We start from the raw sequence: 26,805 nt of genomic DNA, 5'->3' as shown, positions 1-26,805 counted from the left end.
TGCCTAAGACATGGGCTTTCCAAGTACTGTAAGTGCCACCATTTCCGCAGTTGTATTGTCCACTAATCTCTTTCTCAAGAGAATGCACTTTTGCCACTATTTTATCTGCATCTCGAATCATCTCAGCCCCAGCTCACACATCCCAATGAAGTGCCTTTCATAGTGCCTTGGGCACAACCAACTACTTGCCTATTTCCTCCCTCATTATCTGTGTAGGAATGCATTTAGGCACTAGGAAAGGATATATTGTTTACTTATTATCCTTCCTTGCTCATATGGGGGAGCTCAGCAGAGTATCATCCTTTGCAGCTTTAAACTTGGAAGCTAAGATAAGGTTGATCTAACCTTCTAGAAACAATAAACCAGGATGCATAAAGGACAACTGGATTTTCTCTGGTATCACCCTTTTTCTCCCCCTTAAAGATAACAATACACAGACATTGTTTGGTAAAGAAGTACAAGTAGTATTTACTTGCATAACCTAGGTCTTGAAGCAGCAGTTACAGTAGCAAAATGTAGGCGGGTTTATGACTACTATCTAAGTTACAATGGGATGCAGGTGGCGCTGTGGGTTAAACCACAGTGCCTAGGACTTGCCGATGAAAAGGTCAGCGGTTCAAATCCCTGTGAGCTCTTGTTGCTTGGTCCCTGCTCCTGCCAACCTAGCAGTTCAAAAGCACATCAAAGTGCAAGTAGATAAATAGGTACTGCTCCAGCGGGAAGGTAAACGGCGTTTCTGTGCACTGCTCTGGCTCGCCAGAAGTGGCTTAGTCATGCTGGCCACATGACCCAGAAGCTGTACACCGAACTCCCTCGGCCAATAAAGTGAGATGAGCGCCGCAACGCCAGAGTCAGCCATGACTGGACCTAATGGTCAGGGGTCCCTTTACCTTTACCTTTATCTAAGTTAAAAAGGTAAAGGTAAAGGGACCCCTGACCATTAGGTCCAGTCGTGACTGATAAGATTTCATAAGTATAAAATCTAAGTTCAAAATGGTGTCTGAGCTGCAGAGCTCAGGCATGCACATGTGGTCAGCTTAGAAGCATGATAAAGAAAGAGAGAGATGCCTAGGAAGGAAGGCCGTATGCAGTGTTACAGCTTCCTGCCAAGGCAGACAAAGGAAGTGATCTCACAGTTATCACTAGCAAATTTTACAGGAAAGCTCTGTGAGACTCATATAGAGTTAGCTTGGCTGCAATCATTCATGGTAAACTCACAACTGGAATATGCTCTATCTGGGGTGCAAATGAGCTCAATTTTCTCGGCATATTTGCATGTGCAGTGAAGATGATCACCTCAGAAGCCGTGGAATGGAAGAAAACTTTGGACAAGAGGCACCAGCTCACGATGAAAATAGGCCTGAATGCCTGTCTTAAGGGCAGAAATGTTTTTCTGTCTGGGGCAGAAATGCTGACAAGGTCTTGATCAAGCTAAGAAAATGCACCAGTGTGAAGATGGTACAATATTTGCTAATCCGTGTGATTAGCAGTACTGGGTGACCTTTGTGAGTTTCCCTGTATCCTAATTAAGCTTTGAGGGAAATGTTTCAGCAGGTGTTTGTCTTGTAATCTGTTGTTTACCAACACAGAAACCAATTTTAGTTGCTAGCAATGGTGGAACTGAAAAAGAACCAGTGTGCAAGAAAAGGTTCCTGGAGTGTTGAGAAACAAAGATAATGTGTACAACAGAGGCAAATGTAGGAAGTTTACAACCCATGAGTGGTGATCCTTCTTTTTCAAATAGATAAGTTGTTTTCTCGCTTCTCCAAAATGGTGCCAAAATCACCCATAAGAAACAGTACTGGATACTTTTATCTTATAAAGTGTCCTTTTCTCCTTTTAACGCACCACTTGTAGTATATGTTATAGGACCAATTTCAACGTTAAAGAAAAGCATTCCCTACTGCTGTGAAGCCACCGTAACATATTCATAAACACAACGGTTCTGTGCAGAAAGACTAAAATGTGACAAAACGTCTCCTCTTGTAATGCTTGTCATTGTCCATGAATCCACTGGATAAGTGCAGTTGTTCCAACTTGCCTAAAACCCATTGAAAAATGTAAATGGCCAACGGAGCTTAAATAGTTGAATGTGACATTAGCTTTCATTTTCAATCATTTGTATTGCAGCTTGAAAAACAGCACAGAGAAGAAACTACATGGCATTAAAAACAGTATGCTTCATTTTGCATTCCAGTTTGCTTTGTATTTTATATATATATATCTAAAAGAGCTGTCTAAAATTATGATCTGCCATACCACTCATACATTAGATGTTGTCATGGGACACAGACTCAGAGCTATTTATGGCTCTCCTTAGGTTTTACGCGGGGGGGGGGGGGGGGAGAGAAAGACCATTTACAATTATATCATTTGAATGCAGGAGAATTTTATTTCACCAGGAGGCAGTTGTGTGCTTCAGCCTTTGTGCATCTGGATCAAGAAGCACAGAACATTCATGTATACCTAAGGGTGGGTAACCTACAGGTTATAGTGGGGGTGGGGAAGCTTCTGATGTTGTGTGTAGTGGAAAAAGCTATACCCTTTTTATTAACTTTACTGCGGTGAAGGACATTCCCATAAGTGATGGGTGCTGCACCTATCACAGGTTTCACATACCCTTTTATACTCTTTTACATACAGCTTACATAATGCTAAGTACATCACTAGTTTACTGCAGTTACTAGTTAATAAAGGATATTGTCTTGCTGGAATCCTTGGTTTTGTTTTTTTATTGAATTCCCCACGTGGAACGAACCTGAGGAGTCATTTTAGCTACTCCCTTGACAATAGGAAGATATGTAAACATACTGCATGGCAGTCGGGATGAATGCAGGAAGAATATTCTGTGTTTATATCAGCATCCCATAAACAAATCAGAACAAATGCCCAGTAAAACTGGGCATAGTCCAACCACCAGGTAAACTTCGTGCAAGCATATCAGGATGAATTCTCAATAAACAGGCCATCTGGAGGAGCTCAAATAACTCTTGGGAGCAAGCAAGGAGCTAAGACTAGCTTCTACTGGATCAGTGACAGAGTGTGCATTTGGACGTGAGGATTATTGGGTTAGTTTTCCTGATTATAATCCTGGATTCTAACATTTCTTTTACACTGTATTATCACCTGTTGGATTCTAGATCTGTGGCTTTCTGATGGATATACTGTCATGTTGTGCTGAATTTGAAAATCCAGGAAAGAACAGTATAGCAGGATAACGCCCCAGATTTCATCGTGTGACATTACAACGCAAAACTCTTGTCCTTTTCTGGGTTAACAGGGCTGTGAATGGATCCCCCCCCCAAGCAAATAACACAGAAATGAACGCTAAACTCTACTAGTTTTCCAGAAGTGGCATTTATGTCGTGTGAAGGATCACATAAAACATGGAAATGATCAGGCAAGGAAACACTGGGCAAATGGATTAAACTGTTTTCTCAATACAGTGGTACCTCAGGTTAAGTACTTAATTCGTTCCGGAGGTCCGTTCTTAACCTGAAAGTGTTCTTAACCTGAAGCACCACTTTAGCTAATGGGGCCTCTTGCTGCCACCGCGCTGCCGGAGCATGATTTTTGTTCTCATCCTGAAGCAAAGTGCTTAACTTGAAGCACTATTTCTGGGTTAGCGGAGTCTGTAACCTGAGGTGTATGTAACCTGAAGCGTATGTAACCTGAGGTACCACTGTACAGCCAAAGCCTCCACCCCCCAACATGCACATTTTAAACGTTTTGCCATTCTGATGGGACCTTTTCTAGTAACAGGCAGCCCCTTATTTACTTTGGTTCTATTACAAATCATTATGAGATCTTAAATGAGAATAGCCATCATTAGTGTTAACGAGAATGTTCCAGAGCATTGGACATTTGATTTGTCAATTTACTGCAGGGATTGGGAACATGTAGCTCTTTGGATACTGCAGGTCGACAACTTCCATCGTACCTGAAACCCCTGGGCATGCTGCTTGGGACTGATGGGAGTAGAGGCTCACAGGTTCCCCAGTCCTGATTTTCAGGGGCTCAAACCACAGTCAATAGTTCTTTTTTTCCAGTGAAAATAACTCCCACAGCCTTTCACAGACGTAAAGTGACATATATGCTGCTGACACTTTAAACTGTTTATATTATAAGCACAAATTCACATAAAATTACGGTGCCCTTCAGATATATCACGCAGCAATTTAGACTCTAAACTAGATGCCTTTTACGTGTTTCATAAAAATACAGTGCTCACCTTTGTCTCAGGGAGGTTTGGGGACTTCTCTGTGATTTTAGAAAGTATGTAGTCAGTGGGTGGGTATTCCATCAATGCTAATTGCCTCAGTGTGAGGAAAAGTGAAAATCAACCATCCTGCCAAGTAAACCCAGGAATGTATTCCCACCCACCCACCCAACAGATGTGCTGATGCAATATAGAACAAGAAACTCATCAAAGAGCTCATTTATGTTCCCCCATACCTTAACAGCACACATTAATAAATAAGGTCTCTCAAATTAAATGTGGTTCTCTGTGGTTCATGGTCATGTGCTCAAGTCATTCTTGATTAAAATGTGGGTTTAAAAAGATGCAATTAAGATGCGGCTCACCGCTATCCTCACTCTGAATACTTTTCGTCCAATATCCGTGCACAATGCTATTTCAATTTACCAAATACATGTACTGGTATTTTCAATTCACCAAATACATTATTCACCTTTCTCATTAGTTATAACTGCGACTTATTGGCATTTCCCAGCCCATATAGTCATCTGTTAAATCAGATGTTGGAACGCCCCAGTAACAATAAATGAGGCAATCAACAGCCCACACTGGCAGAAGCACTGGTGGTCTAAATGGCCCCCACCAAGGTTATTTTCTGTCTTCTTTTTTGAATTAAAATTTAGTAATTATTTTTATTTAGACCACGGAATGCTTTGTAATTATAGACCACACAGCCTTTTCCTCTTGGTTGTTTTTATTATGGACTTAATAGATTGCATAAAGGTAAAGGGACCCCTGACCATTAGGTCCAGTCGTGGCTGACTCTGGGGTTGTGGCACTCATCTCGCTTTATTGGCCGAGGGAGCCAGCATACAGCTTCTGGGTCATGTGGCCAGCATGACTAAGCCGCTTCTGGTGAACCAGAGCAGTGCACGGAAACGCCGTTTACCTTCCTATACGTCTTTCTTGGCAATTGTGATTTTTAGAAAAACAACAACCTTATTTTTAATTTTTTCCTGGAACCTGCTTTTTTGTTACTAAAATTCAATTAAAATATGGGAGGGGGGGATTACACAGCCCTTTTAGCTCTAGTAGAATTTCTTAACGAAAATTACCTGGGGGAAATATGAGCATACTGGAGTTTTCCTGTAAATGTACAGCTTATGTCACCATTTGGATCATGGCTCTTCTACCCACAAAGCAGCAACAACATCTGCATCTGAGAACCTATCAAGCACTGTGGCAACAAATATGCTCTCAAAACCAGAACCCAAGTGATATAAGTCAGGCCTCATGAATAGTTCAGTTAGAGGGGATCTCATTTTAAGAAGCTGCCAATATGCTTAAGGCACATACTGTGACCCATGAAGCTGACTACCAACCATGCACTGCAGCTTTTAATAGACAAAACATGTGTTAATACATCTTTGATACTTAAGCAGACATTTAATTCTGCAGCAGTTAAGAGGGCAGAAAACACGCAGTTGCCTCACTCATGACTGCATTCTTAAGCACTTTTATATAGCAGAAATACCCTACTGAGCACATTGATAACTAATTCAGAGTCAACACATATAGGATTGCATTGCCAAAATTTGTACTTTCTCAGCAGCATATTGACATTAGGATAGCTCATTCTAAATAGGAATACAATTTCGGACAACCACTTCCAAACACCAATGTTGCATTTTGATTACTGAAATATGTATTTTGGCTCCTGGACTGGTATGAAAATGAAAAATGCCTTGTTAGATTATTAAAAGGTTTCACTATCCCAACACCCAGGATATTTGGGTGACATTCAGCAAAGTCTTTTCTACTGGTTTAGCATTACTCACTGGGGTGCAAAGTTAAATCTAAATTTACAGAGGCAATGAGGAATTACGTTCTCCACATGATAGCCTACCAGCCAGAGCCTTGGCTAGGTGATCTTGCACCCCTGGAAGAATTGTCCAGATTGCGCCCACTACTCACAGACAAATTAGCTCTTCTTTCCGCCTCTCCTCCAACCCCAACCCCCACACATTCAATTCTTCAAGCACTTCACCTTGTAATGAATTCTTTCACAGAAAATCCAATATTTAATTTTTATGGACATATTTTAAAGCTGATTTTGCTCCCCTCCCTCGCCTGTGCCCCTGGCGGGGGCCTTCCTCACCACCCCCTGGCTACAGCCCTGCTCCCAGCATTAGTACACTGTTGATGAGTTTATTACTGGGGAGCAAGACCCATTAAAATCAACAGGCATCCTGAGCTCTACAAAAATAAGGGCACCATCCAGCCTACGTTAAGCACATGAAATCCTATTGATTTCTGTTGGAAAGCTAAGCATGTGCTTAATTATAACTCCAATGGAAATCAATTGAACTTTAAAGTGTTTCGCTATGGTTGGATTGTATAAAAATATAAGGGATAAGCAGCTATTATGTTGGCAGGGTTTAAAATACATTGGTACCTTCGGTTTAAAACAAGAAAACAAACTGCTTCTACCAAGGAACTTCATGAAAAGTCTGCCTGACTAGGCAAAACCGGTTCAAGAGCTCCACTATGTTAGATGGATCCGATTCATCATATTCCAGATACTCAGAACTACCTATTGTCCATTAGAATCCACTGTCCCTCATATTAGGCTACTATATCAAGCCTAAGGAGAAAAAAAATCTCAATGATTAGCTTTTCAAAAGCCTGCAAGCCTCACACAGTGGTACCTCAGGTTACAAACGCTTCAGGTTACAAACACTTTAGGTTACAAACTCTGCTAACCCAGAAGTAGTACCTTGGGTTGTGAATTTTGCCCCAGGATGAGAACAGAAATTGCGCGCCGGTGGCACGGGAGGCCCCGTTAGCAAAAGCGGGCCTCAGGTTAAGAACGGACCTCCGGAATGAATTAAGTTTGTAACCTGAGGTACCACTGTACACATTTTTCCTTCCTTCAAAAATTTATATGCTGCCTCTCAGTCTTGACGATGTTCAGAGCTTACTTAAAAGCTTCGTAACTATTTCATTGTCTCTTTCTAAACACTGCCACAACATAAAACAAAAAAGTGAATTCTTAAAAAAAACAAAAAACTTTGAAAGGTTGATCTATTTGAGAGGGTGCTGAGAAAACTGAGGAGTATTTATAATGTTAGACGAGCAATAGCAAAGAACTCATCCTTTCTAATTCTGGTTTTGTCAGAAATTATTTAAGACGACACCACAAAATTGTGTGTGTGTTTTTTTTAAGGATATGCTTTCCCCATCATGGGTTATCTATGCTGAAATTTTACAAGGCAGCACAGAAAAATAAAGACAAATAGAATAGTTCAACTGGGTGAACAATTAACAGCAGCCACTGATAAATCCTATTCTTTCATATATCAATTCACCATAGTTAATTTGCTTAATGCAGAATGCCGTCTATAATACCAAGAATCACCCCAAGGGGATCAGAACAGACAAACCTCACGTGGTGTCTCTACACCTGGAAGTGGCATTGACTTAGGACAAAACAGCTCACAACAGAATATACCTGTTTAAAATGAAAGGATACACCTGGGGATGGCCCAACGCCACAATGATTGTCAAGATCATACTGTGCAAAAACCAGTACTGAAATCATACCACCAAATCCATCTCCATGGTACAAATGATAACACTTCACATGCTTGTTTGTGTATCTGATGTGCAATTAACTTGCGAATCAGTGATTGTGAAGACATCAAATATAGCCAACATTAAAAAAAAATGTATTTCATTTTGTTCATTTGTTGTTATCAAGAAAACAGGTACTTACATATTCTTCATAGGGTTCATGTGCTGGCGGAGGGGGTGGCCTGTAACCTGGTACTGCCGGAACTCCTCTTGCTCGGGGGGTTGGGACCCCCCTGGCTACAGGGGGGACTGGGAGTACTCCACGCGTCGCAGGCGTTCCTCTTGGTACTTGAGCTCCTCGTCCAGGTGGTGGTGGAGGAGGAATTGCACTCCCACGACCCCTGAGAAGGAATAGAGAAATCTCATTAATGCAAAGCTATAAAACAAGCATGGGGAACCTGTGGCCCTCCATATGTTGCTAGACTATGGCTTCCATCATGCTAGCAAGAGGTGATTAGAGTTGGAGTTTAACAACTCCACCCAGAGAGCCATAGGCTGACCACACCTGAAACGAAATCTATCACACATTTTTAGGGTAAGTGTTAATCAATTTATATACGATGCAACAGATTACAGAAAATGAATTTGACAAACCCTCCCCCCCCCCAAGCACTCATATCATCATTAAATTTTCAGCGCTGCTCGCATACTTGGTATTTGTTCTCCCTAGGTAGAACAATAGTGCCAACTGAAAGGTTTCATGGAATAAAGGCAGTTCAGCTGGGCTATGTTTAGATAGATGGGGAGTGAACAAAGGAGGCGATGTTTGGAAGGAACATTGGTAGGTGACAGATATTAGCTGTTGGACAAGACCTTTCATCAACTATTTCCTCAAAGAATAACCTACATAATCTCTATATTATTGTCTTGGCTCAGCTGTGGTTTGTATGCCAGTTGTATCCCTTTACAGGATCAAGTAGATCAAAAGCAGAATCCAGATTGTCTAATGCCCTCCCCAAAGAGGTTCAGTCAGCTCCCTTTCTCTTGACTTTTTCAGCAGTCTTTTATTTCCATTTGGTTTTTGATCTGTGTTAACCTCCTGCTGGAGCAATGTATTTTTAATCTGACCCAGTTGCTTTATGCCCAACTCATGCTGTTGTTTTAACCATTTAATTGGCAAGTTACACTTGCTTTTATTTTGTTTTCTTTGTTTTCAATTTAGAAGACTCCCAAAAGTCATTTTGGGGCCCAGAAAATAGAGAATATATTTTCTAAAATAAATAAATTGCAGTGTATTGTGAGAAGAAAGTAAGGGAAGAATGCATCATAGAAAAGTAATTGTAGAATGACCAGTTCATTTCAGATTCAGGTAGGTAGCCGTGTTGGTCTGACGCAGTCAAAAAATATTTTAAAAAATTAAAAAATTGTCCAGTAGCACCTTAGAGACCAACTAAGTTTGTTCTTGGTATAAGCTTTCGTGTATATTTACACGTCTTCAGATACACTGAAAGAGAAGTCACCAGACCCTTATATGTAGTGGGAGGGTGGGGTGGGGTTTTTCTCAGGAGGCTCCCTTGTGCTTCCCATTTTGTGACTTTGCAGAAACAGCATGTAGAATACTGACAAGTGTAATAAGTATTCTTATTTGTAGAAACATATATACAGTATCTTTTTCATATGCCTAGTCCTTTTGTTAAGTGATGAATATTCCACCTATATTAATTAACAATCGTAAATTGGAATTATACTACAAGCAGGATTCAATAGGTTAATAATAATAATAATAATAATAATGTAGCAAAATCTAATGCCTTTCTAAATACAGAGATAAAGGGAAGTAGTCAAACTAGCCAAGGAAGGGTTTGTTTTGTAGGAACTCAATTTCAAACCACAGTGGGACTGAAGAATACAATTTAAGGAGACTAGATTCAAACAACCTGATTTGCTCATTCCAGCATTAATGAAAACTGACAGAGAATATTATTTTTCTCTATATAAATAGATCACTGGGAGGCAGAGTGATATCAGAGAGACAGGAGAATTAGGTAATCTCTAGAACAAAGAGAAATGAATTGCATTTAGATAGAACAACAGTAGACGATTATTAACAACCATAGAAGTAATAAGATGGGTTAAGTAACAACAAAATTTCAAATGAAAGTTCCTGGCTTTATTGAGAGGATTGTGCTTCCTATTCTTGCAATAATGAAGGGCTGAACTTAATAGGTCTATGTAGTTATGTACATGTAGGGAAGGATTGTGATCATACCTGCTAGCCTCACCTCCTGGGCATTCCCACTGCCCATACATTGGACACCAGATCTACACATCTAAGGATTTTCACGTGTAGTACAAACTGAACCATCTAAACCCTGCAAAACTGAAAGTAGAGACTGTATAGTTTATGCCTACATGTATTGAAATTTATGCATACAGGCTTCTGCGCAGATGTGATATCCAAAGCATGTGCCATGGGAGCAGGACTGGCATGTGCAGCCACAATTGCTTATAAAGGTAAATGTCTACAAAGGGCTATCTCATGATGGTTGAAAAGGCAAACTGAACCTACAACTTAAAAAAACATGCAACCAGGATTCTTCTCATTCAGTCTTTGAAAGCACTCGACCAAGAGCTTAAAATTACTTCAAGGTAATAGAAATAATGACAGAAGGACAAACACTTAAAGGAGCTTGCAAAACGTAAAATAAAGGTAATGAGTCAGTCTACCACACACTGCCGCTTTATGAGCTCAAGAGATCCATTTGTTAGCCCTGAACCTCTCCTATTAAAATGCATCAGCAGTCAGTTAAGTCCTTCTACGGCAAATGGAATGACTCCTAAATTAATGTAACATGACATAAAAGTATTTTGTGAAATTGTAATTGGGCCTAGGAAAGGTTCCTTGAATTGCTTCTGATTCTGAGTACGACATTCGTAACTTATTTAAGGACCTAATTTAACAAAGCTGTTCTTTAAAGTCTCTGTGAAAAGCAAGCCCCTACCAAACAGGAAGGCTTTAAGTTGTATGGATTTAGCCAGGGGTGCTCACTTTTGTTTACATATGGACCCCCAATCTGTCACTTAAAACCCTGGGAATTAAGCCATAACTAACTTGCATATTGGTCTGGAATTTAGTCACAGCAGTCATTCTCAAACCTATTTAAATTCCCTTGTATTTCAACCGCAGTTAGAAGTTCAGTGAGAAGGTTTGTTTGAAAGAAAACATAGAAAGAAAACTCCCATTTTTTCGCCTGTCAATCTTTCTGACTGAGGAGTAGGGAACCTTGCATCTCCTTGTGAGCAACCTTCCAGCGTCATATACTAGTGATGTGTGGTGCCAGATGTAAAAGTGGGCAAAAGAATGGATATGAATCTTACCTTTGCAGGGAAGGCTATATTCCAGCCATGCAAAAGCCATGCAAAAACCTCCACCCTCCTTGAAGGAAGCAAGAGGCAACATGTGTTCCAGAACACGTTCCAGACAGGCAGAAGCTCTTAAAGATAAATGGCCCATGGAGGTCAATTTGGTCCCCAAGTCTGAGATTCTGCAGCTTATCCAAATTGTGGTCGATTTAAATAACACCATCTGTACCTAGAGTCGCAGCTACTGTTTCATAACGTGGTTGTAAAGAAGAGCAAACGCAACTGACCTTGAAGGGGCTGCAGGAGGAACCCGGATCCCTCTTCCCCGCATCGCTCGTCCACGAGCTGACTCTTCTGAACCATTTAGATATGATAATTCTCTCAATTGCTCTTGACGGATTTCATCATTATAGTCCTGGAAAAGAGTAGGCAGAAGAACTTCCTGTCATCTGTATAACTTTGGTCACTTTTGATTTCAAAATAATTGGAGATACATACATATATATATATATATATATAGGCTTAAATGATTTTTTTTTAATAAGAAGAGTGTTTTTTTTTTGTTCTTGTGGGGGAAACCCTAAATATTTTACATGGATACATTATTCAAATATATGCAGTGCACTATGAACCAATAAAAGTTATTGCTTATCCCATTATACTAAGCACATTCACACCTATATATGTTCAGTTGAGCTGAATACACCTTGCTCCTTCGCCAGTGTGCTTAGGATTTCAGCCTTAAACCTACCTTGTTTGCGCATATGGAAACCATGTGCAGACACCTAGTATAGACAGTCATTTAGTTGAGAAAACAAACCATGGAGAATAGGATGGAACTGTATTCACTGATTCTACCTTTGACCTCCACATGTTCAAGGTCATGATTGCCAAGGGTGCTATGCTTAAACACCCAAATCCAAGTAATCAATCCTTTGTGCAATAAACATCCTACAAAAGTGGAGTGTACAAAAATGGAGAGTATGGATCATACCAAGGAGCTTATACACATTTAGAGTATGCACATATGCCTCAGTGCAAATAGGAACTTCTATGTCAGTAGGTATGATCCTATGCCTCCCCTTCTCCTTTAGAACAATCCTTTACGAAGCTGTCACTTGGACCTAGGAGAAAGCCTAATCTATACTGTGAAAGAACTAACAGGATATTTTAGTAGCAACGAACCTAATGATCTTTGACCATTTGTGTCGTCAAATAATCGTCTTCATAACAGAGCCTCAAATGTCTTCAAAATGGGAGTTTCTGCCTTCAAGCCTTAAAAACTGCATTAATTTGGAAAATATTACACAGTGAAGTCGCATGAGGCACAGCCTTCCAAATAAAATCTCAGTGCACTAATCCAGAGCACTCTGTGTGCTGCTTCTGAACCAGTAAGCAGAAGACTGAACCAACGTTTCTTCTGAATCTGATAACAGAATTACATAAGATGCCCACCAGAGAAAATGTGTAGTAATTCTACAGCAGTCATTTTAAAAAAATGTGCATTAGCACCACTCTCTTATGTCTGCTGCTGTACTGTAAAGACTCTAATGCATTTGGTGGCTTTCAGGTAGGAAAACAGCACACCAGATTAATTAAGCCTTCCCCCCCAAAAAAAAGAAAAAAGGAGGGGGTAAAATTCCTCTTTGCAACCTCTAAGTAATGACAAAGAAAGCAAAAAGAGAGAATGCTCCAGTGGCAGAAAGACCAGTCTGGTTTCAAAAGCGACACCTTTGTTGCATTAAGAAAAGGGGGGGAAAGCACCACAGTCATTTGTTTACACAGCACTGTGGCTTACAGTGACAGTTTGCTATAGATTTGTAATAGCACTACCTACACAGTTATAAAAAAGGAGAAAAATGTATATCAAAGTGGTTTCATTTTGCCGTAATCACAAAAAGACAGGGGAATATTCTCTGATGTATTGAGCCCCAAGGCATGCTACTAGAAAGGCATCCCAAAGGGCTTTTTAGCTTATATGTGATGTTTCTGCACACAGAATTCTTCCTTTGAGCTATCATTCCCCATGGGTTGCATCCCATGTTATTTGTTCTTCATAATTAGGAGAGGTTTAATTCTAATATCAAACTAAGAGCTGGCCTGCACATTTTGCTTATCAAAGAGAAATGCCTTCACATTAGTTCCCATTCCTGTCAATAGCTGCAGTAAACAAATCTTCTGTCCTATGAAATGGGGAATCTGATGAAGAGCTGGCATGGAGATATCCAATGCTGTGAGGGAACAAAATGAAGTACCACAGCAATCAAGAAGTACAGCTGACAATAGGCTTCTCTCAGCCCACAGACTGAGCCAGTGTGGTGTAGTGGTTAAGAGCGGTAGTCACGTAATCTGGGTAACCGGGTTCGCGTCTCTGCTCCTCCACATGCAGCTGCTGGGTGACCTTGGGCCAGTCACAGTCTCTCAGCCCCACTCACCTCACAGAGTGTTTGTTGTGGGGGAGGAAGGGAAAGGAAAATGTTAGCCGCTTTGAGACTCCTTAAAGGGAGTGAAAGGCGGGATATCAAATCCAAACTCTTCTTCTTCTTCTTCACAGACGTAGAGGTGTCATTGAGAAACTTGATATTTCTGGATGTTTTATGTGAGACTCTGAGATAATGAGATCTAGTTACACCAAATAAGAAGACAGAAAGTGTGCGACCTGTAATAGTTATGGAACCTTGTCTCTGTTGGGAACTTATTTAGGGACCAAGCCATTTAGAATTCAGGTCACTGAAAATGTGACGTCTGATCTCCTTGAAGAAGAATTGAAAGAAGTCAGTGGACCAGCCTCCCACTGAAAAACTAGATTGCCTCCAGCTTCCAGAGAAGGTTGAGGGGTTGCTTTTTAAGAAAACAAACAAGCCAATCTAACAAGGAGAAATATCAGAGACAGGTACAACACAAAAGCTAACGCCCCAAAACCTAGCAGAGCCTTTCCAAACTCCCTTCTCGCTGTACTCAAACCTTGCTTTAAACTGCCTTTCTCCCCCACTCCAGTGTCATTGCTAGATTTACCACATGTTGCATAAGATTAGTTTTGAGGATCTGATCAAAGACTTTGCAATTAGAAAAAGTAGGATTTCTTTTTCAAATATAAAGTGGAAGTATACAAAAATAAACATTATTTTCCATCTTACTGTAGGTTTTATTTCATCTTGAAAAATAATTTTTTTATGGTTTTTTATGGTTTATTATTGAATTACATATTTGGGGACATCAAAATCTTTTAAGTGCTTAGGGCTTCTAAAGCTCTTAATTTGGCCCAACTCCCACCCACAGCTTCCTACCGAAAAGACGATATCTCTCCCACTCCCACCTTGTTTTTCTTTCTTTCTCCCACCTGCCAGAAAAAGTGCCCCCCCAGTGCCAGGGAGAAAAAGGGCCCCCAACAGGTTATGCCCTCTACTATTGCCCTTTTCTCAAGTGCCCCATTTGGCTCTGAGGTGGATTCCTGCAAGGGTCAGCTACCAAGTCTCAGCCCAGTCCACATGCCTCTTGTACTCCCAGTGACTCTGACTGTCAGTATAGCATGACGACAGATCAGTATAACTATTATATAGTGAGAAATGCAATTTTTTTTTAGTTTTTAGAAATATATAATTAGGCTTTTACAATTTGTGACCCAACAAGAGAATACAGGCCAATATCAATGCAATGTGCCAGCAATTTTATCCTGCCCTTTTTGCTTTTAGTAACTCCCAGAAAGCAGCAAAAATGGATGAAACTGAGAGAGTGCCCTGCATGCTGGTAGGATAACAAGGTCTTATTTAAAAAGAACTGGTTAAATACACTATTTGAACTGTCAATCTATTTATAGTGGGAATAACAAAGATAGACAACTGTATGCAAACAGAGAAAGAGAAAAAGAGAGAGTGTGTGTGTAGTTATGGAGTTGAAATATTTCATTTTTATAATTGCAAACATTTATCATGTGTGCTCTATTTGGCATGTAATGAAACTGCAATCTTCTAAACCTGAAGTCTGCAATTTTAGATTACAAAGCTCACTCCAACTCTTTCATTAATCTGGAAGGCAACATTAAATGAATCTTTCATAACTATTACGAGTCATACTAGAAATGGAGCTGCATTTCTGAAGGCAGCTGAATGCAGAGCCTTGCACTGGAGCTGGATGCGGTGCTCCTAAGACTTCCAATAACACAGAGATTGCAAGTCAGATGGAAGCTACACAGGAATAGCAATGAAGACAGAAAATGTGCCATAGAATTTGGTATGAGCAAACACTGGGTCGTTTGCACAAGCTCAAAAACAAGCTTCTTTCTCTAATGTGTTAAGCTACGTCCTCAAAGCGATCAATTATGGACGGTTCAAGTTAACGAACAGTAGTTAGTTCGCTGGGTAGAAAGAAGTAGACAGCACAGTTTGCATGGCTGCACTTTACAGCAGTCGACGCTCCTACGCAGTCTCTTTCCATGGGTTTCCTCCAGACTTGCCCATTCTTGGGTAAGGTTTTATATACAGTGGTACCTCGGGCGAAAAACTTAATTCATTCCGGAGGTCCATTCTTAACCTGAAACTGTTCTCAACCTGAGGCACCGCTTTAGCTAATGGGGCCTCCCGCTGCCACCACACAATTTCTGTTCTCATCCTGAGGTAAAGTTCTTAACCTGAGGTACTATTTCTGGGTTAGCAGAGTCTGTAACCTGAAGCGTCTGTAACCCAAGGTACCACTGTACAGTTGCTCCCAGTTTTTTTCCTATAAAAATAGGTGCCGGTACTCACCATGAAGTTGTTACAGTAAGTGCCACACTTTTCAACAACCAAAAAGGGGGTGCTGGTACTGAATACCCTTGAGTACTCCCAGAAAAACAACAACTGGTTGCTCCCTTGTATTCTCACGCATAGAAAGGAAAATACACACACACAGAGAGAGAGACTGAATCAAGTGAGACTCAAGAATATTAATCGGAGAGGGTGTCTGTGAGAACCGCTTATAATGCTCAAACCTCCCCCCCCACCTGCTAGTCTTTAAAGTGCCACATGACAGAGGTGTGCAGGCAATTAGGTTCAGGGTTTCTTTGCTGACTAAGTAAAATGGATTCACTTTCCTCTTTGGAGGAGGCTGTCCCTTACACTTTCTTACCTTAAGAGATGATCCAGTGGTTTGTATTATTGTACATTTTCTAAAAACTCTGTCACTTCACAGTTTCCGCTGCCCTGTGCCAGCCCTTACAAGCCATTTTTGTGGGCCATAAGCCTCCAAAATCAGCCTTATGTTACAATGCTGCATAGTAGAATGTTGCCTGTGAAGTTTCGAACAGCTCTGCTTTGTTGGTTTAAGTAGTGCCACATAGGGTTTTTTAAAAATGTAATTTATTTATTTTTTAAAATCCTGCACTGCAAAGCTAAGTGAACATGAAAATTCATAGATCTTCAGTCCTTTGAAGCCTATCTCTTGCAGAGCCCCTGGACCTTAACAAACATGCATATACAGCTATTCTGTACAAAAAGTATAGAAAAAACAGCAACAGAGCGCTTTGTGACTTTATAAGGGTCTTGCTTGCAATTGGGATAGTGACAAAATATAAAATGGAAAGTAGACCAAGACATTCAGTAGTAGAAATGGGCTTCACATTCTGCTATTCCCACATACTGTTCCCTTTGTGCTGTTGGGGTTTCAATACTTTTCCTGCTCCTTTTTCCCTATTGCTTGTGTTGGATGCTTTACTTTGGTTGCTTTTAATTGTTTTGCTATAAACTGCCCCATATACAATTGTAGGTGCTGATGACTATGTCATCAAAAAAGGCCCTGCTGTCAGTGCACCGTTTTTAAATTTTTAAATTGAAAGTATCTCTGAAATTGTAAGTGGCTGAGTGGAATCATCCACATTTTCAAAGCTCAAGGCACAGAGAAGGGATCTAAGCAAGTCTGTTCTTTGCTGTGATTCAGCTGAATGCATGTCAGATTTGAAATGCAAGTTCAAGTGCATCTCCTCTTGAAAGTGATACCGTGCAGATAAACATCTTATCAGAATTTGCATTAAAACATTGATGTTATTTACCTGTAGTGTATTGCTTTGAAAGGGAAACATTCTGGAATGCACAGTTCAATGCAATTGCATTGATTGGAGGTTTTGTGAATCATCAAAAGGTTGAGGCTAGAACCCTTCTTCCTCCCCCTGCCCTCAGTTTTTATAACGGTAACATTTTCAAGTTTCATTGAAACCTCCCAATGGAAAAGAGAGAGAGAGGTCTGGGACAATGCAAACCTTGATGCTTTAATGCTAAACACTGCGTGGGTGTTGTTTTTTGAGACTGTGATCATGCACACAAGCAGCTCAATATTCCATTTAGATAATGAAAAGCATACATAAGCATAAGTGGATACCTATGTTTAGAGCCTCACTTAACTTCCTGCTCATGCGCATTTATGCTTCTGTTATCTAAACTTTAGATTCTAACTGAAACATTGAGAGAGCCATGCTCATTATCACATCCAATTCTGGAGTTTCGTGCACACAATGAACTTGCACATAAGCATAGCTGGAAGCAAAAAAGATTCATGAGAATAAATTGCAGAGATGGAAAGCTCTGGCAAGAACAAGTTGTGCATACACACGGTTATTCCTAAAGTATGGCTATCCAAACCAGAGGAATGGCAGAGAGGCAAATGCATAGATGCCGCTCTGTAACATGGACAATATATATCAAGTACAGATGGAAATTTGGAGAAGACATTTGAAAGTATCTCTACATGTGAATAGGTTTTTATTAACATACACAGTGCTACCTCTGATTACGAACTTAATTCGTTCCGGAGGTCCATTCTTAAGCTGAAACTGTTCGTATCCTGAGGCACGCTTTTGCTAATGGGGCCTCCTGCTGGGCAAAGTTTGCAACCAGGAGCAGTTACTTCCGGGTTAGCGGAGCTCGTAACCTGAAGCGTTCGTAACCAGATGCATTCATAACCAGAGGTACCACTGTACATTCTCCTTAAAATGAAACAGTTATTCTGCTGAAAACTGTTTTAAAATTATGGATATAATATATGATATCAATCCTACGCACGAATACTCAGAATGAAGTCCTGCTGTGTTCAGTTGAGTTTACTCCCAAGTAAGGTAGAGGAATAAGGTTAAGGTAAAATAAGGTAAGTGTATTTACATGCATGTATGGGTGTGTGTGTGTTTGAAAACGGACACTTCACTAGTCACTGCACACATGAAAATCTTAATTTCCTTCATTCAAATCCACTGCTTAAGTATGAATTATTGACTGTTGCAGTGTTAAACCCAGCAGTCTCTCATGTAGTAGCCGCAGAATGAATGAACTTCGAAAAAATGACTTGACAAAACTGAACTTCATTTTCACATTTCAAACAGTTAAGACAATCAATCTAACTAGAACAAGCAATGAAAAGTTTGACCATCCTGTTACCTTTTTTTTTTTTGACCGAGATATGTGTGTGTGTGTTTACCTACTTGTAGTCATTTCTTTCACCATAGAGATTAATAGGGCCATTCTGAATCAGTGCTATAGTGATAAGTTAAAATTCCAGGTGCTGCAATTTTAATAGCTACAGAGGGTTTATAGTATAAAATGGTAAGCACTCAGATACCTGGGATGTATGGGGAATATGGGGAGGTATATTACCTCTGGTGGGGGACATGTCATGTTCCTCCTGGGGTAGTTTGTCCAGCTTTGGTCCCGTCCCCCATCCCCCCGCACTCAGTTCTCACCTGTGGCTCCTAAAAGCTGTCAGCGTGTGACAACGGCACATTCTGAGAAACGGCTTCGACTGGCAGGCTAAATAAACTAGGCGAGGGTAGCCAATGGGTTTCAAAGCCTCAGTGAGTTAAGAACTTCTTTTATGTGAAGACTGGGTCTGGTGGATTGAGTGGACAAGACTAATAGTGGGTCCAATGGTCAAAAAGGTGTTTTCTGCATGTGCTGTAAGGGGAAGTGAGGGGCAGATGGGGAGCATCCAGAGATCTGCTGTTAGTCGGTGTGCAGTATACTGAGATAGGTGGACGAATGGTCTTATTCAGTACAAGGCAGAGTCTAGTGTTCATACTGTAAATATGTTCATTTATGTGTTGGTAGAGCTAAAGAAGTCTGGATGGAATGGTTCAGTGAAGTGGCGGGAACTGTAAGACCACCACTTCCTAGAGGCGAAAGTGCCACTGCTGACAAACTCAGTTAGCGGTGAGGAGGAGGAGGAGGAGGAGGAGGAGCCTCATAGTAGAATCAGAGTTGGTTATCTAGTCTAACTTCCTGCTGGTGGAGGAAACTGACTGCTACAGCATACTGATAGATGATAACCCAACTCTGCTTAAATCTTCTAACAAAGGATAGTTCAGCACCTTTGAAAGCAGTCTGTTCCACTGTCAAACAGCTCGTACATTCAGAAAGTTCTTCCTATTTTGTTTACTTAGAATATAAATAGATAACTTATATACCACTTGACTTTTTAGAGATAAATCTCTAAGCAGCTTACAAGTATCACAAAATATTACCAATAAAAATCAGAATAACAAATACACTATTAAAAAGGAAACCACCCGTAAGTTAAAACAACACAATTGACAGCTGAATAGTATAATCCCCCCAAACCTCAAAAAAGGACTGAAGGGGGTGGGGGGAGATCAAATTGATAGAGCCTGCTGAATCACTTTTGGGAAGGTATTACAAAATTTTTAATCTAAACACATTCGGGTCTGGCCCTACCTTCTAGAGCAAGAGAAAACAAATCTGGGCCATAATTGATGTGACAGCCTTTCAAACATTTGAGGATGGTTATCCTATGACTACAATATATCTAAATGAGTACCCGAGAGTGGGGGGGCAGTTGTTGTGTGTTCATTCCAAGCAGTCTACAACCAGGTGACATCCCAGTGCAATAAATAGAGCCCTCTTTGCTGTACATCTTAAGGAAAACCAGTATCTCGTTTTTATTTTGTTTATTGTTGGCAGCACAATAAATCTAAAATGTGCAAGAAAGGCAACAATACGTGCCCATTATCTCTAGGCAGTTTGCAGGCTGAATGAGAATGTCTTCCAGGTAACAGAAGCCAAGAAATGTCTACTGGCAGAGTGCAGAGAGGCATAAACCATGATCATGAATACCTCCTTCTGAGGTTAAATGACAGCTGAGGGAAATCTGTCAGTGTGCCATGGACAAGGCTAGCCAAATATAGATGTCATTTTTCTCTTTCAATGTGCTCAATTAAATCTGTCTGGCATCATCGGCTGGGGGTGGAGGGTAGGGTGGAGGGTCCTGAAGTTTCCAATACACCGGCAGGGGGGGGGGAAAGGTCTCACTCCCTAATAGCTAAAGAGGGCTTACTGCATTGTGTTTCTGAACACTGCTGCATTGTACTGACAGCCATAAAGTCTAATTCTTGTGTGTGTGTGTGTGTGCGTAAGTATATATATCAGTGTGTGTGTGTGTGTATAATGATAAATAGTTTTATAACCTGTTCTGTCCAGATGGTATCTTATGATGGAGAAATTAAATAGGATTCATTTTTTAAAAAATGGAAATGCCACTTCTCTAGATTGTGATTGTTGTTCGAGTTCCAAACCATCACAAGCACTACATAAGCACTGTTTTGTGTACTTCCTGCAGAATAAATAGCATTTAATTAAATGGGGCCTACTTTTGAGTAAACAACTCATAAAATCAGGCTACCCACATGCGGGATCAAAATTAGATGAATAGGAGAGAAACTGCTGGCTTCCATCAGAATGTTGATGGAAACATATTCTAGTTTCTGCAATCTATCAGTAGCCTTATACAGTATATACACAAATTGGGATGTGCTTTAGGGTGAGGGGAGAGGAATGGACAAATGAGATGAGTTAGTATTCCAAAAAATGAAGAAATACACTAGGGAAAATCCTTTGTTCATGAATAAGTAATGCATTCATTGTGCTTTGATGACAATTGGTATACTAATTTAACTGTTTTATGAGGGAACTTGCTGCTCTGTTCCAGTCTATCTCCCCCTCTTGTATACTGTATAGCGCTGTGATCTAAATTGCTAAGCCATTTAACAGCAAGTGCTGATGTGGAAAATTTAATATATTACTCTGATGGAAACTATGGCATGGGCACCCTTTTGGATATTGCAAATTGTCTCCTAAAACAGATGTTGGGTAATGAATTTCCTGGATTAAGGCAGCCAACTGTTGAAACACTTATAGTAAGTTAGTTTAGTAGGTGTAAATGTTGATAACCTACATTATTTATATTTAAGATGCTATTCTCAAGAAGTTTTTAAGAACCTGGAGCCACAGCAACACATTCCACTAGTGTAATGGGGCATTTTGCTGCTTTTTCCTACCATGCACCACCCCAATAAAGACTAGGGGGTCAGGATAACCCCATAACAGTTTGGCAGAGAGGAGAAATAATTCCATCTGGCAAGCAAGAATGTTAGTACTGATTAAACTACTGCATTAGTGTGACATTAAATTCCAGCCAATGTATGAACTCTTGTTTCCAAATTCGGGTAAGGTGTGCATTTTCAGCCCTGAAGAAAGAACTTTATAGCTTCGTAAAGTTCAGTAGTTCCCTCCCAGCTATATCCTTCAACAAATCAAGCAGGCCCAATGTTTAAATAAAAGATTGCTTATAAAGAGAGTGCCAAATGTTAGATAGCTATCAAAGCCTCTAAAAATTCCAGAGCACGAAATAAACCTTTCAACATAATAAAAAAGCAGAAAACACAACCCTTTTGGAGGAAGGGGGGGGGGGAGATGCGGTGGTGTCCCTCTGCTTAAGTTGCTATGGCTTGAATAATACAAAATTCATTTTTCTTAGAGCGTCATGGGTAGTGAAAGATAAATTAGTTCGAGGAGTTCAAGGTGCTACAGCAGACTTTAAGCTTCGATGCCTTTAGGCAAACTTAAATGCCAGATGATTTCTTTAGAAGAAAGTTAAGAGTCACAGCAGCACATTTTTTATATACCTTTATAAACGCACTTCTATATTAAAGGTTTCCCCAGCTATACTTACAAAATGCTAATTTTAGGACCACAACTGCAACAGTAACTTGCTGATTATCAGAAATTGTTATTGTTGCTCCATATGACTATAAAGAGACTGGACCTATGTCCTCAAGGCAATCCATTCAGGTGTAAACTTTCATAGGCTGAATAATTTACTTATTATTTTGACAGTTTTCTATACTGCTTAATTACAGTTGTCTCTAGAGACTTCCTACAAGGAAATAATGAGTTAAAACAATAAACAAATAATTCAATTAAAAAAGAATTTTAAAAGTCTCCAGCATTTGCTGGAAGCTCAACTGGGAGGGGGACTGTCTGACCTCAACTGGAAAGGCGTTCCATAAAATTTGGCCTACGATACTGGATGCACAGCTCCTGGTGCACCACTAACAGTGACTCCCCTGAAGACCACAGAGATCAGATATATGGGAGAGCAGGGATCTAAGGTATCAGGTGGTTCCTGAAGTATCCCGAGTGCAAGTTGTTAAGGGCACTGAATAATCAATGCAAGAACTTTTAACCTGGCCCAATAGTGTATAGGCTGCCAGTACAAGCTTCAGAGTGCTGAAGCTATGTGCTAGTGAAATTCTGTCCACACCAACAGAATAGCCGCAGCATTTTGCCGAAGCTGGAGTCTCCAGATCTGGTCGCAGGGTAGCTCCACACAGAGTGAATAGCAACAATCAAGAGTGTTTGCACTTTGGTAGCTTTAGCAGAGGGGCAGTTCAAAATGGTAGTACTGTATGTACAATTTGTCACAGCTTTCAGCCCCCCCCCCAACTCGCTATCCCTGATGTAAGCTAGTCTGCATTGATAAAATATTGCAGAAAAGCACCTTGGATGTGATCATCTGTAGGATTGCCTCACAATTATTCTGCAGTATTCTACTGATGGGCACATTTAAAACACCTCATAAAGAGAATATTGATAGTTCTTGCAGAGTCATATCAAATTTGCTTGTTTATCATGCTTTACCAATGCAGACAAACGCATCAGTAAAACACTGCAGAACAAGAATCATGAAGTAATAATGCATACCCAGTTACTTTTACAGTGTTTCATCAGTAACAGAAAAAAATAAGACATAAATGAACATAAAGTTTCATCATTGTGTGTTTGTCCAATATTTGGAAATTAAAAAAAGGAACAATGGATAATTCCTGATGCATTGGTTCTACTTCAGAAACAAGCCCTGGTAATTCAGTATTCTAAAATTCAGATGAAGAGAATTTCAGAACCATGACTACTCAAGATAAGCAGTTTGTCCATGGAATACTTCATTTGTTTTCCTCAGTTTTCTATTATTATTATTATTATTATTATTATTATTATTATTAAAAACAAACTTCCTAAGTTACCAGCCAGTAACTGGACTAAGGCTGCAATACCCAGTGACCTGTAAGTCAATCCTTTTGAGCACAAAAAAGCTGAGATTTGAGGAGGCATGTACAGTGGAACCTCGGGTTACGGACGTAATCTGTGACAGAGGCACGTCTGCAACCCGCAGAGTTCGCATCCTGAAGCGCCGTGTCTGCACAGGCGCGATCCGGTGCTTCTGCACATGCATAAAGCTTGATTTAGTGCTTTTGTACATGCGGCGAAACCCGGAAGTAACCCATTCTGGTACTTCCGGGTTTCCCACAGTCCGTTACCCGAAAACACTTAACCTGAAGTGTCCGTAACAGGAGGTGTGACTGTATAGCAGCATACTGTAAAACTATAAAGCAAAGATATTGATTCGGCTCTTCAGTCAAACATCAACTGTACAGAAAATCTTTCCTAGAATATCATTGATTAGCTAGCATAAAAGTAAATGGTGCTTGGGGCACAGGCAGTGTATGTTAAATAGAGGATACAATTCCAAACTTCTGATATTTTAGTCTGGCATCCCGATTCTATAAATTGCTGTAAACTGTAGTGACATTTTTATTGATTTTATAAATTAAAACAAATATATCTATTCTGCCCACGGATAGAATAGTAATCTGCATAGCTGCCACTGAACAGCCTTTTTGTGTCTGTCTCAGGAAACATCTATGTCTTTACAAGGGAAGAAAAGTACCTTCCCTCCCATTGCAGTTGCTGTTGCCATTGCTGTGGCTCTTGTTGGGTGCAAAGTTTCTTCATGGGATGCTGAGTAAGATAAGGCAAATATATCTTGCGTCTTTACAGCTAGACCACATTTCATAACTGCCTTGCTTCATACAACTTCCATGCTTTGGTGAGGAGAAAGGGAAAGAAAAACAAGTGCTGGGGCAAGATTCCTGGGGTCCAGACTCGTTCTGCTATTCTGCATGTGTACACGGACAATGTGCTTGTCAAGAAATGGGAAAGCTACATATGAGTGCTGACTGAACTGAAACGCACCTTTGGTCTTCAGCAGACCACTTTGAGTTTTTTCCTACAATCAAGCAGTATAAATGAATAAATATGATGGTTGCATTTTGTGGGAAGGAGAATCATGTATATTGGTAACCGCTTTGAGGTTGCAGGGTGGTTTTGTTTAGTTTTTTTACAATCAAGAGGTATGCAAGTTTTATGAAATAAATAAATAAATATGTTCTTGGTAGGCTTGTACAGTGGTACCTCGGGTTAAGTACTTAATTCGTTCCAGAGGTCCGTACTTAACTCAAAACTATTCTTAACCTGAAGCACCACTTTAGCTAATGGGGCCTCCTGCTGCCGCCGGAGCAAGATTTATGTTCTCATCCTGAAGCAAAGTTCTTAACCCGGGGTACTATTTCTGGGTTAGCGGAGTCTGTAACCTGAAACGTATGTAACCCGAGGTACCACTGTATATGAGAGTGTACATTCTGGCGTGGTTGTATATAAGGGTACCTATTCTCACCGAATAACTCATCTTTCTAGAGGTAATAGGATTATTTTGAAGCTCTCATACAGGAAATTTTAAAAGTTGTAACCCTGGATAATGACGCCTTAAGAGAGAGAAACATGACCACTTACTGTGTGGTGCCATATTTCCTCTACCAAGCACTAACCATATTGCATGCTGCTCATTCCAATGCTAGGTTATACTCCTGGAACCAGTTGGGCATACAATGAAGTGGAGGAGGAGATAGTAGTGCCTGGCTCCTTGCGTGGTTGGAGTCAGGAGGCTAAAAATGAATGGCACTTCATCTTGTTACAAGTGCCATGGGGAGGTTTCCATGGCCTAACAGCAAATCAGTGTGGAAATCTAGTCGTAGCTGAATCCCCAAAGAAACCTAGGTTTCAGTGGGGAAACATTTCAGAGTTATATGTGGTTAGAATGATGGACTGGGAACTAGAAGCCCAGAGTTCAAATCCCTACTCAGCCAGGAAGCTCACTGGGTGACCTTGGGCCAATCACTGTCGCTTAGCCTGACATGTGTACTTCACTTGCAACTTCACTGTTGCAAGGATAAAAGGGGGAGAAAGAGCAAAAAGCTCACTGGACAAAAGTTCAGATACAAGCACAATAAACATGACTTTTGAAAAATAATTCAGCAGCCTACAATTGCAGAGTCATTTCTACAATGCAAAGGTTCATTCTGATATGATGGATGAGGCTAGTATTGACTATTGCTCCCTATCCTAACAACTTGAATACTCAGTCATCCCCATGTTAAAAATATATTAGCTTTACAGGAAACAGATACTTGGAAGCTTTCAAAGGGCAAATTGCTGCAGTTCAAATGCAGTGTAAATGACTGGGCACTTCTATACTGCCTGTGTTTGTTGGGCAGTAGCCATAAAGTGACCTTGGCAGAGCTATTTACAGCCGTTTTTTAAATGCACCATTTAACCCGCAGCGAATAAAAACGTGTTTATCATATCACCTTTCGCATTAAGTAATAATTCACTCTTGTGTTTTTTCCATTGTTTTGGCACTCTGTCAGGAAAGTTCACAAAATCATCACAAAAAGGTTCTTTAATTCATTATTTAATTGTAGATCAAACGGGCTTGCTAAATTGGATAAAATGCTATCTTTACAATCACAAATGTACTCTTCTCAGTTGAAGAAGGAAATTGCCTACCATAAAGACTTCCAATGATTTCCCAATAAACTTCGTATGAATACGGCTACTGCATATCTGAATTTGCAAAAAGGCATATTTATTTATTTGATGTTTCCCCTGATTTATGTTCTTGAGAACCTGAGGCCACTTCAGCCACGACCCTGTTGCCTCTAAACATGGGTATACCCACAGGTAATGAAATGCAACTATAATGTGGAGATCTCCCCCATGATTCCATTTGTCTCCCCCATGATTCCAATCAGACCTCCCCTAAGCCTGTACCTGCTGTTTACAATGACAGAAAAAACTCCAATTAATACTCAAGGAGGCTCCTATTTCAGGAGCTTTCTCTCCAACTTGTGTAGAATGACAGCAACCAAGGAGTGTCGGGTGATTATTCCTGATCTCATCGCTCAAGTGTTGCTCTTACACCTGAAGAGGGCTACGATGGGAACCCAATTTTTAACCACGTCAGTGAGTTGACAGCCCAGTGACACCATTAAAAATCCATAATTTGCAATGTATATTTAAATTCCTTGATTGACTGGGGATGACCTACCAATTACAGCAAGCTCATCTATACGCTCTGGACTTGACAAGAAGCAACCATAGTACCAGAAGATGACTCCTTGGTGTTCCATAGCTCAGCTAACCAGACTTAGCCATGTCTTCCCTCTGCCAGATTTGTAACACAGTTGT

The 26,805-nt window shown here is 40.4% G+C and overlaps 1 protein-coding gene across 8 annotated transcripts in view; it reads right to left on the bottom strand.

Annotated features, from left to right (window-relative positions):
- KHDRBS2 (KH RNA binding domain containing, signal transduction associated 2) overlaps positions 1 to 26,805 on the bottom strand; it is a 325,396-nt gene that overhangs the window by 107,434 nt on the left and 191,157 nt on the right. For all 8 annotated transcript variants that reach the window (XM_083431747.1, XM_083431748.1, XM_083431749.1 and 5 more), the window contains 2 exons: positions 11,422 to 11,549; positions 7,974 to 8,172 (listed from right to left, as the gene is read on the bottom strand). In XM_083431747.1, coding sequence (XP_083287873.1) covers positions 7,974 to 8,172; positions 11,422 to 11,549 — 327 coding nt within the window. The remainder of the gene's footprint in view (positions 1 to 7,973; positions 8,173 to 11,421; positions 11,550 to 26,805) is intronic.

The sequence above is a fragment of the Podarcis tiliguerta genome, assembly GCF_965153285.1.
Source record: "Podarcis tiliguerta genome assembly, chromosome: 3".
NCBI lineage: Eukaryota > Metazoa > Chordata > Lepidosauria > Squamata > Lacertidae > Podarcis > Podarcis tiliguerta.
The sequence above is the reverse complement of the archived record's forward strand: the minus strand, read 5'-3'. Positions and strand labels throughout refer to the sequence as shown.